At 48.8% G+C, this 15,367-nt stretch overlaps 2 protein-coding genes across 4 annotated transcripts; both read right to left on the reverse strand.

Moving 5' to 3' along the window:
- Positions 1 to 527: 527 nt before the first annotated feature.
- LOC146219772 (chondroitin sulfate N-acetylgalactosaminyltransferase 1-like) lies at positions 528 to 4,434 on the reverse strand. The gene is made up of 9 exons (XM_084695327.1): positions 3,697 to 4,434; positions 3,187 to 3,287; positions 2,851 to 3,029; positions 2,514 to 2,730; positions 2,233 to 2,334; positions 1,555 to 1,736; positions 1,347 to 1,441; positions 919 to 1,000; positions 528 to 832 (listed from the first exon to the last, which is right to left on the reverse strand). Exons 1-9 carry the CDS (start codon positions 4,072 to 4,074, stop codon positions 528 to 530), a joined length of 1,641 nt encoding a protein of 546 aa, XP_084551453.1. The 5' UTR covers positions 4,075 to 4,434.
- Positions 4,435 to 6,532: 2,098 nt separating this feature from the next.
- Positions 6,533 to 15,331, reverse strand: rnf122 (ring finger protein 122). Of its 3 annotated transcripts, none has more exons than XM_084694808.1 (6): positions 15,131 to 15,331; positions 11,313 to 11,469; positions 8,891 to 8,936; positions 8,232 to 8,273; positions 7,886 to 7,968; positions 6,533 to 7,645 (listed from the first exon to the last, which is right to left on the reverse strand). In XM_084694808.1, the coding sequence occupies exons 1-6, from the start codon at positions 15,138 to 15,140 to the stop codon at positions 7,531 to 7,533; spliced, it is 453 nt and encodes a 150-aa protein (XP_084550934.1). In that variant the 5' UTR covers positions 15,141 to 15,331; the 3' UTR covers positions 6,533 to 7,530. The 3 variants fall into 3 exon arrangements, with proteins under 3 accessions (XP_084550934.1, XP_084550933.1, XP_084550932.1); XM_084694807.1 differs by lacking the exon at positions 15,131 to 15,331 and adding an exon at positions 14,696 to 15,116 and having other exon boundaries at positions 7,886 to 7,965; XM_084694806.1 differs by lacking the exon at positions 15,131 to 15,331 and adding an exon at positions 14,696 to 15,116.
- Between the last annotated feature and the right edge of the window lie 36 nt (positions 15,332 to 15,367).

Genomic DNA, 15,367 nt, shown 5'->3' on the forward strand with positions numbered 1-15,367 from the left:
ACACTGAGACAAAACAAAGACTAGAACAACGCATATATACAAACCCTTAAATTAAACACACAACATCTTTTATTCAACAGTGTCATTCATTGGCACTTAGTGCCAGTTGAATATTGTGTAGGTTGGTGGTGGTGGGTGGTCCATACTACTACATGGTACATACTACAATGATGAAGATCCGACCTTTGAACCCCCTTCTGTTTCCTGGTTGTCCTATTGTGTGGAGCAGTTGATCTCTTCATGTGGGAGTCTCTCTCTGGAAGGTCTGCCATTCTGGCCCTTCAGCTGCACTTACAGAGCCGTAGAGCTAAATGGCCCACAGGAACATCGTCCGATTGACATTCAAATTTCTCGCCCATCAACTCCGTCTTCCCTTCGTAAGCATCCACTAATGCTCACATACTCCCTCCACAAACACTCCCTCCCCAGCTCACCCCTTCCACCTCTCCAGGTCCAATCCCCCTCTCCCTTCCCCCACCTCCAAGTCAACCCCCCCACCACCACCACCACCCCCCTCCCCCCCCCCGTCACCTACCCCCTCCTCCCTCCTCGGGTCCCTCCCTCCTGTTCCTCTGTCGCTGCTGGTGCTCCTGGATCTCGGTCCTGAACAACAGCGCCCCCAGGTGGCCGTGTGAGGCCTCGCTCATGGCCTTGGTCTGCATGCACATCTGGTACTTGTCCGGCGACAGCTCGTCGGCGCACTGCTTCTCGTGCCACAGGTGGAAGATGCTGCGTGACGGCGAGCGAATCACCATCAGCTTACTGTGCAGGTACTTCCTGTACAGGTGGACGTCCTCCAATCCCCAGCCCTTGATGCTGCGGTCGAAGCCGCCTGTCGGAGGGGGTCACGTGACAGAGTTAGGAGAGGCGGTTGATGACGCGTCTGTTAGAGCATCACGAGGCTGTGAATGATCGTACCTATGTTGATGAAATCGGAGCGATACTGGCACGTCATGCCAAACCCAAAGTCTCGCCAGAAACCTGAGTCCTTCCTTATCACCTGCATCAGAGAGGCAAGTGTAGAATGATGGTTTTAGTTATATATACTGTAGATATGCTCATGTTTTTGCCCTTTCCTATTACTTCTTCGCCATTCCCTCTCTCTCTCTCTCTCTCTCTCTCTCTCTCTCTCTCTCTCTCTCTCTCTCTCTCTCTCTCTCTCTCTCCCTCTCTCTCTCTCTCTCTCTCTCTCTCTCTCTCTCTCTCTCTCTCTCTCTCTCTCTCTCCACCTCTCTCGTCTCTCACTCCTCTCTCTCTTTTCTCTCCCTTTCTCTTCTTCTCTCTTTTCCTTGCGCTCACCCTCACCCACACAGAGTCGTTCACTTCTTCTGTGTGCGTCTACTCACCAGTTGTTGTTGAACAGGGGGGAGGGGTGTCTGGTTATTGTAGATCAAGGCTGGGTTGTACTGACTAAAGAGCACTGGGTAAAACACCTTCTTCCCTGAAAACAAAAGAGTTCACGTCAAGACAGATGGACAGACCGCCAGGTTAGCAGAAAGCAGACAGACAGGAAGAGAGGAAGTGGAATGACAGCCGAGCGGGCCGCTTCCTCACCGGCCTCCGTGTTGAGTCGACAGGAAGTGAGAAAGTCCGAGGTGAAGTGGATGTCGACGTCGCAGAAGAAGAGGAGCACGTTTTGGCTCCGCCTCCAGGCCCGCGCACCCACATCTAAGCCACGCCCACGGGAGAACTCCTCGTTCAGCTGGATGAGGGTAAAGTTCCGGAAATGGGTCTCCCTAGAGGAGAGGAGAGGGAAGGAGAGAGGAACAGCAGTGGTGATGATAGTCTTGTATCAGTATGGGCCTGCCAAAACCATAATAAATACTGTCTGCATGCGGAGGCTTCCTTAGCTCTCCTCTGGGTCCTACTGCTGCAAAGGACTGGGTGATTATGGCTCAGCACCACCCTCCGCACCACCCTCCGTCTCCTGGCCCTAATCACTGCAATGCACCACACACACACACCCTCACACACCATACACACACACACACACACACGCAAACACACTCCACACCCACACGCACACAAATACGCCACACACCCTATCATAACTATAGAGATGTGTAGCAACATGGCCTCATGATTCATCCTACTGTACCCATTTTACCAGTGTTGGAGGAGGGAGTGTTCAGGGTGTCTCAGGGGCGAACAGAGTTTCATTAGGTTCGGCCCACTTGTGTCAGGGTGCGACAGCGTGTGATGCGCTGGGCCTGAGAATAACCTCTGGATTACCTGGACGCCTGGTCCATGATCGCTTTCACCTCGTCGATCTGCTCTCTCCCAAAGTAGACCACTGTGAGGTGAACTTTCCCATCCTGACGGATGCACACCTCCCTGGAGGAGGAGGAGGTGGAGGAGAGAAGAGGAGGAAGTGAAGAAGGAGATTAAGGAGAGAAAGGAGGAGGGAGAGAGAGAAGGACAGAGAAAGAGAGAGAGAGGAGTTCAGTCCTTTTCCTTTGAAAGCGGTCACACACTCGGTGTGTCGGTGACTCTGTGAGCTACCGTCATCCCACCTGAAGTTGGTCATGAAGTGTCTGAAAGTGTCCGCCCTCTTGGAGAGAGGCACCACGATGTTGACGAGCATGTTCTGAGTGTCCACCCTCTCACTCTTCACCCGGACCAGGGGTCCAAAGGGCCGGAAGAAAACCAGCTGTCTGAAATCCTGTGGCCCCTGGCCCTTGAATATCAGCTCATACACAGTCCCCTTGTCCTTCACTGTACGGGTCAGACCTGGGGATGGGGGGGACACACAAAAAATGGAGGAAAGAGAGAGTGAGATGGAAAACAAGAAGAAGGGACAACGAGTGGGAGGGCTTTGGGGCGTGACATGTGACCTGCTGGCTCTCTCACCCTCGAGGAAGTCTGAGGGGGCGTAGGAGCGTCGGTGACGCCCGTTTGGTCGGTGGTGTGCTGGAGTGTTGAGGACCTGCAGGGCGGTCTCCAACGCCCCGATGAGCTCATCTCTCCGGTCCTTCCTTACCAGACGCTCCTCCGGGTGTCTGGTTAGACCCGTCTCCAGCTGGTACACCCTAGACCGAGGTCACACAACCAGGCTAACAACCAGCTAACTAGTACACCAGAGCTAATTATTTGATCCAAAACTACGCTTTGGATAAATGAGGCGGAGGAGAGACCATGCAGGTCCATCCACCTGCTCAGGGTGGAGGAGAGACCAGGTCCACCTACCTCCTCAGGGTGAAGCTGTCGAAAGGGACCACAGCGTACTCGCTGGGTATCTTCTCCCCGGTCTGGACCTCAGCTTTGCTCAGCTGGGCCCGGAAGAACTCCTGAAGGTTGGGGACAAGTTGGAGAGAGAGGAGGGAGAGAGAAGAGGTGGAGGGAGAGGTTGAGGGAGAAGAAAATGGAGGAGGGGAGGTGGGAGATTGAAGAGGATATGAAGAGGAGATGGCAAGAAGGTTCACTCAAACACCAATCCAAATGACACGGCATGAAGATTGCTACCCAGGGGATTGCATGGTCTCCATCTATCTTTGTTTCTCAGCATAATTAACATCTATCCAGAGATGCTGCAGATCTGGCTGAAAACATGGCAAGACCCTATGATTACTTTCAAATTACTGGCTTCTCAAGGCTAATTACTCACCAGGGGTATTCATCTGAGATCGCGCCTCACAAACCACCCGAAATGTGTGCCCTCAATTACACCCCCATGCGGTCCCTCACACCCCTCCCTACCTGGAGGTCGGTGTGTATCTGGGGGCTCCGCAGCCCCTCCAGCCCCAGGGGGAGGACCCCCGTGGCCTTGGCCTTCTGGAGAGCCTCCTGGAGCTGCCTGGTCCTCTCCTGGAGAGCCTCCTTCAGCTGGGCCAGCTGCTGAGTCAGACTGTTCATATAGTGTCTATGTTTGTCCTCCCTCTCCTGCAGCAACGCCAGGTAGCCCTCCTGGCTGTTGGCGCCGCCCGGCCAGGACATCGCCGCCTGGTGGCCGGGGGAGGAAGCGCGCCGGCGGCCGGGCTCGCAGGCCAGGAGGTAGAGGAGGGCGAGGCAGGAGCAGAGGAGCAGCCCCAGGAGCCCCACGCGGCCCCCCAGGATCAGAAGCCTCCTACCCACCATGACGGAGCTCCGGACACATCAGAGGGGCTTCCTTTGTCGGACGTTCAAACCTGCAACGAGCTTCGGTTTCCATTTTGGGAGGTCGAGATGGGTGTTTTCCCTCCAGCTGCCATGGTTTGGAACGAATCGGATGAACGGGTGGGATTCTTTGGTGCGGCTGGTGAGGTGAAGCCTTGGAAAAATCTAAAGCCAAATCATGGCCTCCCGAGTAGGGACTTGAATATCTGGTCCATGCTTATTGGGGTAAATACTGGCATCATCTTGTTTGTCGTCCATACGCCCTTCTGTCACTCAGTCCTCTGCTAATTCTAGTCCTTCGGTACGTTTCTGGGTCATTTCAGTTTATTGGTCAGCTGTACAACATTCCTGGAGTGAGGAAAAGAACATGTGAGCTTGGTCATGGTCAAAGTGCTCCACTATCATACAAGATGTAAAAGCGTGTGGTGTCAATTAATCATGTTTCAGTTCAGAAAACATCCAAAAGACCGAAATGAAATGAAAACCATGCGGCAAACATTCATACCAAGACTCCTGGACCTGTCAGTCATGTCATTGAACTTTAAACCTCACAGCCTCTGTAGAAAACCCAGATATTCCTCGCCTGTCCCATTCAGCTTCACCCTAATCTAATCCCACTCACAGTGTCACTGTAGAAAGCCGGAATATTCTTAGTCTGTGACTTTCCCTCACCCTTACTGTGCTCTCCTCTGCCCAGCAGCCCACGGGGGGTGTGAGACAGTGGATAAAGGATCCACACTAAGCTGGCGACTTGGAGCGGAAGACGCCTGTGTCCGGGGAGTCGTTCCCAGAGCTTCAGCTGCTGGATAGTCAGAGCAGCGCTGCCTCGATAGAGGACCTGACCTTAGATTCTCCAGCACAGCCATGACACAGAGGAGGGGAAAACGACAGAAACAAGCGACTCTCTGTGTCTGCGTGTGTGCCGTATTTTTTATATGTGTGTGTGTGTGTGTGCAAAGTTTACTCACAGCACAGTTGGCTCTTTATCACGCAGGTACGGGCTGAGCTCATGAAAGACCCGCTTATGTGTACAGGTCCACCCAGTGTGTGTGTTTGTGTGTTTGTGTGTGTGTATATTCCGACGCTGTATTTTTGGGTGTGAGTTTAGGTTAGGGTCTACAGGCTGTTTGGAGTATCTGTAAAAGCAGTAGGCTCTCTCTGGGCTGGGAGTGCTATGCAGCGCTAACACAGCATTCATTATTGAAAAGCCCTGGAAATCATGCCCCTGTTTGCAATTTCACAGCGGTTTGAGTGGCTGACGTGACACTGCGAGACTTCAACTTAACACCTTGTAAACAAATTCATCAAGGCTTGGATCAAGGTGCACTGGCACACTGGTAACTGGGTGAGGCCACGACTCAATCCTAACGTGCTTCCTAGGAGCACAACCTCAGCCGTACTCCCAAGCACACCACATTCTAGAAAGTCCCTCTTGGTGTCGTCTCCCATGCTCGATAGACACAACTCAAAACAACAACAAGTATGCACCAGAATAACAAGTCCTCGTCCTAACTAATCCCACAGTAGGAGGACTGAATCCTGGAGTGCAGGAGGAGTTCTTTCTCTCACCCGTGCTGAGGAAGCCGCCGTCTTCTCACCCGCAGCTGTCGCCTCCCAGAGCTGCGGAGGACGCGAGGATCCGAGGGTTCGGTCGTCTTCATACAGTCCAGCTCCACTGAAGCTCAGCTGGTTAATGCACGGAGCCCTGAGCTGCCCTGTATATCAAAGAGACAGAGAGGGAGGGGGGGGGGGAGAGAGAGAGAGGGAGAGAGTGAGTGAGAGAGTGGGAGAGAGAGAGAGAGAGAGAGAAAGAGAGAGAGAGAGAGAGAGAGGGAGAGAGCAAGGGACAGAAGAAAAAAGAGTGGGTCCTGACTGGTTGAACTGCTGAGCCCACCTCAGCATCTCCTTCCCCCAACTCCTCCCTCCCTCCCTCCATCCATCCATCCATCCATCCATCCCTCTTTCTCTCTCTCTCTCTCTCTCTCTCTCTCTCTCTCTCTCACACACACACACACACATTATCTCCTCTTTCATAACAGCCAGAGCAGCTTACCTCTCCCTTCTCCAGCATCCTGCCGGCAGGACCTCAAAGCCCCTGTGTTTTCTCATGATGTCTAATTAGTGACCTTTTGATGCGTTAAACCCTATGGGCTCTCTGTGATGTTGTGAGAGTGAGATCCGTCGACATGCTGGATAACTACCACGTATGGGATGAAAGGACCGGACCCGTTTATGGTGCGGTTAAATACAGGTGTCAGACTTCACAGAGAGGATGTGTGTGTGAGAGAGTCGTGACAACTCCTGCTGTGTGCTATTCAACTGGTAGAAAGAGCCGGAAGAGCCTTGTCGTTCGGATGTCGCTTTCATCTTTCACCTGAAGGTGGCGCTAGAGCCAGCCCTCATGTTGGTTGCGATAAAACAAAACCCAGAGGAAATGAGCAATATGTAAACAGAGTTTTAATGCCTGTTCATTCAGTCAGGTCAAACGTATGTACATTGGCTGACTGGCTGTATGGGGAAGCCAACATCTTTTTTCTCACGTCTTGCTTGGGTCACAGGGATGACCAGCACATTCTGATCTGATCCAGCTCAGTCTCATTTGGGACAGTGGACATAAGATGTACCTGTTCCAGACGCGCGTGGACACACGCGCACACACACACACACACACACACACACAGATGTGGGGCGTGTGTGTCGGGCATGGTGTGTTTTGTGCTTCATTTGGGCAGTATACTCTTGGTCTTCTAAACACTTTAACACCGAGAAAGACAAACAGCCTTCTCGGGTCATACAACTAAACCATAGAAGAAGGAGAAAAGTGTGACATATTGTATAGAAAAGTGTGTACGGTACATGTTAAGACTTCCACAGTCCACTGATTCAGTTAGTATTATCGAGATCAAATAGGATACCAACATTGAAACACCTACTGGTTTACACATGTTTTGGAGTACAATACAATAATGTTTATGTACAAAATGTAACACTAGTGGATAAACTTGCAAAACCTCAGTCTTAACCTAATGTTTGTGTTGATTGACAAAATTCACATTTTCATGATTTTCATTATAACAAAAAAAACAACAAAGGCAAAAAAAGTTCTGTGCAACTTGGAATACATATCACAGTGAAGACACATACACAAAGAGAGATACAGAGAGAGAGGCAGACAGACCGACAGACAGACAAGACAGTGACTTGGGTGGATTTCAATTTGTCCACCACAAGGTGTCACTTCTGCACCACGGGGCTGGTTGCTAGGTAACTCGGGCGCATCCATCAGAGTTCTCTGTGGGTGGTAACTAGGTTACACCAGCTCACTATCATCTGTGGGGGTTGTCTGGGTTACTCCACGTAACAGTGTGCTCTTCCTGGCGAATGCTAAGTTAGGCCAGCTGGGGGCGTCACCACCGGGGCTGGGTGCGGTCGACAGGGTTACACCAGTTCGTCCAGTAGTGTTCCAAGGCTGTGGTGCTGCTCCGGGGGACCTGCGATGGGCTTGTTACACATGGGGCACACACAGCGTACCTCCAGCCACTTCACCAGACACCTGCTCCACACAAACAGGGTGGAGAGGAGGACGGGAGGGATGGGGAGGAGGAGAAGGGAGGGGGGAGAAAGGGAGGAACACAAAGAAAGAGCAAGATTATAAAAATGGAGAGGTTAGACGAGAGAAGCAGATTATCGAGAGGCTTCTATGACCCAAAGACAGGCTGGAGAGTGACAGTAGGGGGGACAGTCACCATGGTAATTGATGGCAGTGACAATTTGTCTGTCCAGTTGTACTCACTTCCTGTGGAAGGCGTGTTGGCATGGCAACACCCCCAGCTCATCTTTGACTTTGAAGTCCTCCAGGCAGACAGCACAGGTCTGCTGAGGAAGGGAGAGAGAGAGGGAGGAAGAAGGACGAAGGGAAGGAGAGAGAAGGATGGAGCGAGGAACCGAGAGAGAAAGAGAGAAAGGAAAGGAGGGAGTAGGAGGAGGAGGAAGAGAGAGTGGGAGAAGGTCAAAAGGGAGAGGAGGAGATTAAATAGGAGAGAGTGAAGAAGAGGTGGTGAGACAGATGAAAATATTTCCTTCTTGCTATGTAACTAACATGTTGGGATGTTATCGTCTATCCTGTAGCTCATTCTCACCCCGTGGAGGTTCAGCTTCTTCGGATCTCCTTTCAAAACCACCTGGAGGAGTGAGACAGTCACATGACAGTCACATGACAGTCACATGACAGTCACATGACAGTCACATTACAGTCATGACATGATAAGATAGTCGTGTTTTCGCTGTAGGAACAGAACTAGGACATTTTCCCTCAGAACTCACTGCGTTTCCACCACAGGAAACAGAGTCTCAACTGAGTTCAAAAGGAGCAAAACAGAAAGCATTAAGTCCTTGCTCCGGGGCGAATACTTCCAAATTCTGTGACATAAGTATGACAATAATTAAGTTCCCTTCCCACCACAAACACACACCAACATGGAGAACATTTGATAGATGGATAGACAACGAGGTCCAGGCCTTATTAAGCATTTATGCTGAACACAAATCCAGCAGCTCTTGGAATTGGCAACCCGGGCCTGATGACAAAGTGTGTTCTAAAATCTCCGGCATGTTAGACGAGCTGAGCATTTGTGCAATTGAGCGATGGGCTGAAGGAACCTTCTAGTTCCTTGAAAGGTAGTTCTGGGGAGTACCAGTTCCAGAGACCTTGCAATGGAAACGTGGCTAATAAAGTGAACGGTGATGTATGGAAGTAAACAACTTGCTCCTCCTCTCCCCCCTGAAGTAGCAGACTCACCTCTCTGTAGCCAAACCGCTCACTCTGGGCCTGGTGACGCAGCTTACTGCAGAGACAACAGACAAAGCGACAGGCAGTTAGACAGACAGACAGACAGACAGACAGACAGACAGACAAATGGTTGGATAGACACACATATCCACAGGCACACATTCGTACACACACACACACACAGATGAAGCTAATGGCAGTGTTGTTTCTTGTGGTCCCAGACCATGTCCAGCAGCACAGAGGGCCAGTCTTTATCACCCTGATGAGAAGTGTTTCAACCTATTTAGACACATCTAAACAATGCTAAATGTGTGAGAATGTGTGTGTGGGCGTGAGGAGATTGTGTGTGAGTGTGTGTGCGTGCCTCTGCATGTGCTTTAACCGTACAATGAAAGTTTCAAGGGGAAGAAATAAGTCATTAATCATAGTGACTCGTAATATAAAGATTACAAAGAAGTCAGTCAGGCCTCACTAAAAGGCAATTTTTGTTATTGTTTACTTGTCTGTTTTATTGTTTGGCTGTCTAAGTTTGTTTGTTGTTTGTGCTCCGCTAATGCTTGTTTATCCAGAACAATGCGAGGATACAAACTTTCCATGCATGTCATTCCCAGCACAGCACAATACAGGCAGTTGTAGAGAAGAGGAAGGGGGGGATAAGGGTGCATAGGGGAGGGGGGGGGGGTGTAGAGATCTCTGGTGATAATCTGTCTGTAAAAACACTTTAAAAAAAACTTCTGGAGTGAAAGAAGAGACCTGGACAAAATGCCAGACGTTAGGGTAAAAGGCAGGTTTACAATATCGGAAGAGGCAGGAAGTGAGAGAGGGATGGCATGGGGGCAGACAGAATGACTGGGAACAGCAGGCCAGCTCATCACCATGGTTATGAATCACCCTGGTCTATAAAGGAAACTGCCGTCACTCTCTTCCCTCCTGGAGAGACCTCCTGTGATTGGTGTGATGAGTGTGGGAAGTGACTCATGAATCATCTGCTTTGTGTTCTTAGAGGCACTGAGACCGTCTAACCTCTCTCTGTGTGTTGGAAATATCAACCAGCCACACTAACTACCAACCACCTACACTAACTACCAACCAGCCATGCTAACTACCAACCAGCCATGCTAACTACCAACCAGCCACACTAACTACCAACCACCTAAACTGACTAGTACCAACCAGCCATGCTAACTACAAACCAGCCATGCTAACTACCAACCAGCCACACTAACTACCAACGAGCTACATTAACTATCAACCAGCCATGCAGGTTACCAAGCAGCCATGTTAAATACCAACCAGCCACACTAAGCCAACTAGTTGAAGGTCAAGATTATGTGTTTGTTATGTTCCATTGAAAAACTGACTTTTTTAATTACATAGCTGTGTAATACAGTAACTTAGCTTTATGATCCTTTGCATGTTTTATTTGTTATAACTAACTTAAGCAAACTTTGGGATCTGTTGCTATACACAAACAGCTCCTGCTGGTTCCAAGAAATGGAAACTTCCATGTTGGGATCTAAGATCAAACATTGATCCAAGGTTGTGACGACATTGAACCTAGGGCCTTGAGTATGGCGGTTTCTGTCAGCAGTGCTATGGTAACAGAAGAATCCCAAGATTGCCCAAACCATCAGCTTTTTAACGCTCTAACATTCCTGGGTGCATCGAGAGCACACCCTGTCTTGGGTAATCTGTGCTTCCGCTGGCCAGAAACAAGAGAAACCTTGCCAAATACCTTGGGATGAAAAAAACAGTTATTCATTACTAGGCCTGTCTCGTGCCACTGGCATATCTTTGCAGTTTGAAGAGAACCGTTTGGATCCCACTTCAAGGTTGTTGACAAAATATAACCAATCATTTACTTTAAATTGTTTTCGGATTTAGGGTGGAAAGCTTTTTTTCTTTCTCCTCGCTCTCTCTCTCTCTCTCTCTCTCTCTTTCTCTCTCTCTCTCTCGCTCTCTCTCTCTCTGTCTCTCGCTTTCTGTTTCGTTCCTTCCCATCTCCCTCTATAAATCATTGTGGTAATGGCAAGAAATCATGTGTAATACCTGAACATATTCCAACAACATACTGCTGTGTTGTTCTCTGGGATTAGGAGTGGCGTTGTGTGTGTGTGTGGCAGGAGGGGGGGGGGGTAGGGGACAGAGGGGGCAGGGGGGGACACACAGAGTGAACCCCGCTCCCCTGGCCACACTGACATCAGTCCTCACACTTCCTTCACCCTCATATCCTGGCACACAAACGCCTCATATCCTGTCCCCTCTCCCCACTCATCAGGGAGTTCATTGTCAACAGAGACAAACAAGTAAGCCTTTGTTTCTGCCTTTCTTCCATACGTTTCTCCTGCACTCTCGGAAAACCTCTCCTTGGGTCTCTCTCTCTCTCTCTCTCTCTCTCTGTCTCTCTGTCTCTCCGTCTTCATCCTCTCACCTGATGAAGTAGCAGCAGAAGACGAGACTGAGGATGAAGACGAAGATGCCCGTGCCGAAGATGACCATGTAGATGTTGAGGGGCAGATCCTGGAAGGTGATGGGAGGCATGGTGCACGACTTGTTGGAGTAGACCAGTCCCAGACCACAGAAGCACCCTACAGAGGACACAAGTATGGATGTCTTTAGGATCTCATGCCATCAGAAGGATAGCAAATGAACACATGATTCCTGTGATTATAATACAGAAGCATGCTTCAGAGGAGACAAGTGTGGGGTTTAGGACACATGTATCCCACGAAGCATACAAACACAGTTTTTACAGAGAAAATTGGCATGCCAAACAGGATGCAGCCCAAGTTTCAGAAACACATGCGCACACACACACACTCTCATGAGCAGCTGAGGGTCAAGGCTGCTGCAGCTGTGTCCGTCTCTGATGCCAGCCAAAGATTGGAGCTAAACACAGTTCTATCTTTTATCACACTTTTGTTTTTCAAACATTCTCTCTGTGTCTCTCTTTCACATACACACCAAATTATTAATATAATAATATTGTTTTCTTTCACACTAATCCATGAGGAATATACACACCACCAGGACTGTGTTGAACATTTACAAATGAATGTCCAAGATAATGGCACCGTAGACCTTGAGCTGGCCCACTCCCTAACTGAGCCAAGGTTTTCTCAGTCAGCTAACGCTAGCTGTGAAATGAAAACACAACATCGCTGTATCCAGGCAACTGGACTGTAATTTGCACAAGACGTGATTTCTATCCTGACACTAGATCTGTTTCCCACAGCGGTAAACTGTGAAACTAATTCTTCTGACGCATGAATAATCTAGGTTTGCTATAATTATCTCTCTTCTGTGAAGCTGAAATGACACAGAGGAGGGCAATTCCGAACAAGAAGTTTTTGGCTTGTCAAACAGGAACGGGTTATGATACATGACATAGAAGGCAGGTTGTGATGCAGTCATTTGGATCAAGCTTGTGCAGTCCTCTGCCATGTTTTGAAGGAGAGAGGCTTCTTTCCTCTTTCCACAGTCCACCAAAACAGCAGTGCTGCCTTCAGACCGAGCTCGCGCATGTATTCATGTAACAGAATCCCCATGCTCTACCACTGAGCTATACCCATCCCCATGCTCTACCACTAAGCTATACCCATCCCCATGTCCTACCATGCTGAAGGGGGGGACAGTGTGTGTCTTATGTAATCCCAAACAGACCATTCCGACTTGGCTCTGATGCTCCAACCACGGGGTTTGGCAAATGGATCAACACAACGATCCATCCCTCAGACAAGCAGGACAACTAGTACCCACCCTGCATACTCTCATCCCCAGCAGGTCCTTGGGAAATCTGTTCCCCCCCCCCCCCCGAAACAAATAAATAACACAAAGTGGAGTTTTTTTATTGTCTGTAGTGCATTGATCTGTGTTGTATTATTTCTGTTAGCTCCACTTACTCAAGGGGGAACAAGGACCTATCTGTCAGCCTCAGCAGTGAGGAAATCAATGACTCTCATCCTCATCACCCTCCGCTCCAAACTGCACCCAGACACACTGCTCCACATCTCTCCACTGCATCGCAGAGTCCGGGGGCCTGCAAGTCAATACCATTCCTACAGACTAGGTCTGACTCACTCTTTGTACACAGACATACTTTGACCTCCCATGTATTTAGAGTGCACAGTACTGCACATGCCTCTGTGCTGCATGTGCCTCAGTCCAACACAGATGAAGTCCCGTCCACCATGTTGGCATAATGGGAAGAGGAATAGAGGGTGTGTGTGTGTGTGTGAGTGCATGTGTGTTTTCATGTCTACACACGCCACATGTAATTACAGCTGTGTACATCACCTGTGATGCCCTCCCCAGATCGACAATCTTAAATGTAGGTCATGTGTCTGAATAACTCTCTCTCTGCTGTCTCTCTCTCTCTGTATGCACTATGTCTCTGAGAGAAGCCCCATATAACCACTGACCTATATATTGGCATTCTCGAGAGGCACATGGTTGCCATGGTGCCAGAACCGGTAAATGACTTGAGAGAAATGCTCCTGTTTGTTATTATAGAACAGTGAATGTGAGATTCAAACTGAGATTCTCATTCTTGAACTGAGGACCAAACTGAGTTATCTGGTGTGCAATTATGATCCAAGATGTCTGGTGATGTTCTGCTCTATATACTGCCAGTGTTTTGTTTTTTACACAATCTTGGCCGTCTCCTTCAACACTATAGAGATAACTGTCTATGAAGCAGCTCAATATAACACTGGCATCTGTCCCTGCTGGTTGCACTCCCGAAAAAATGGGTTGACATCAAACACAAGAGATGTTCCAGACATTAAGGTCACAGACTGGAATGCATCACTACAAATAGCATTTGTCCATGTGGCGCGATACATAAAAATTCAACTGTATGCAGTATTCTGCAGTGTGATGGTTTAGACTGGTTGTTACTCACTGTAAATATAACCTTACTGCAAATCCTTTGACACATCAAATGTAGTAATGCAGTGTGAGTTTGAGGGGGGGGGGGCATGAGAGGCACAGTGTGTAATTGTGCTTGTTGTCTGAACATGATATCAGTCGTCAGTCTGGACTAAACCAGGCTTCAGTGATCTGGATCACACCCATCAGAAAAAGCTTGACAGCTTCACTACCTGCACAAAACACAAACAAAATACTTCTACAATGGCTCGACCTCAGTGGGAAATAAACTATAATCCTCAGACTTTCACCACAGCTTCCATTTTCTTCCCTATGTGGACGTTTACCTTTACCCCCCCCCCCCCCCACCACCACCACCACCCCCCACACACTCACACACCCCACCCCGTCTGCCCAAAGGCATACAGAGCTATCTGTGTTTAATACCGTAAACTCAAGATGTGACTAAAAAACACGAGGTGAAAACAGTGGCTCCACAGAGAGACTGGACAGATGGTATGAATGACATCCCAGTCCTCAACTCCAACCCTTTTATAAGCTCAACACAGTCTATGGGTCCATTTATACACTGTGTTGGCTAGTTATTCAAATTAGGTCAATGGCTGCCAGCAATTACGGTAACAACTTAAAAACTGATTTTATAGGTAGGAGTTGGGAACGTGCTGAGTAGGCTAAATAAAGTATGAAGGAAATCTATAATTGATTATTCGAAACAGGCTACAGTCATGAAAGAATTACAACGTAATAATTAAATTTAGAACAGGCTACGACCAAAACAAGTCACAACCTACCATATCGATTAAAAGGACTGGGGGGGCGGTGAGGGAGGGGTGGACAGAGAAATGAACATACAACATCACATGGATCCGTGATAGAGATGCTGCTGGTAGCGTCACATCAATGGGGACAACGAAAATGACTCACCGTTACACCACTGAAACGGGTGCATTAATGCACCAGAGATGACCGTTGATAAGAAACGATTTTTATATAAAATAAACAAATACCCTACAATTAAAACGTTCCGTGCCCTAGTGCAGAATCCAGGAGTGATAGTATTATGTTGTTGACACTTTCCAGGTAAGGGCGGTAGGCTACTCAGAGTAGCAAGACAAAAGCGGCGTGGATCCAACGACACAATGGTTCAGATCCAATTTAAAGTTATCACAAAAGCTAGAAGGACAGAGGGCTTTGTCCTTTACCAGCCTATACAGAAGACGCAAGGCTTCCCCAGCAACTCGGTGTGTCAGTGTCTCTTCCTAGAACGTGCATTTTACATCCTAACTTCAAAGAAACTGCAAAGGTACGGCTAATCTATCGTTGATGCAACGGTCTTTGACTGTAAAACGACATACTCACCCAGTATCATTTTCTACATATAAAAGGAACTGGAGCGGCTGTATCGCTCTTCCCGCCCCCGCAACCGCGACCGACAACTTTAGGAACCAATCCTTGTCGAACTCGGTAGCGTGTCAGTGGTCTGCCGGTGTTGTGACGGCAAGGGTATGTGGGGGTGGCTAAATGATGGTTATACTCTTCTGTGCCATAATATATCATCTATATGTCAACAACGACAAAATACAAGGTAACGATCAT

Source organism: Hypomesus nipponensis, chromosome 28 (genome assembly GCF_054491055.1).
Source record: "Hypomesus nipponensis isolate SF chromosome 28, ASM5449105v1, whole genome shotgun sequence".
Lineage (NCBI taxonomy): Eukaryota > Metazoa > Chordata > Actinopteri > Osmeriformes > Osmeridae > Hypomesus > Hypomesus nipponensis.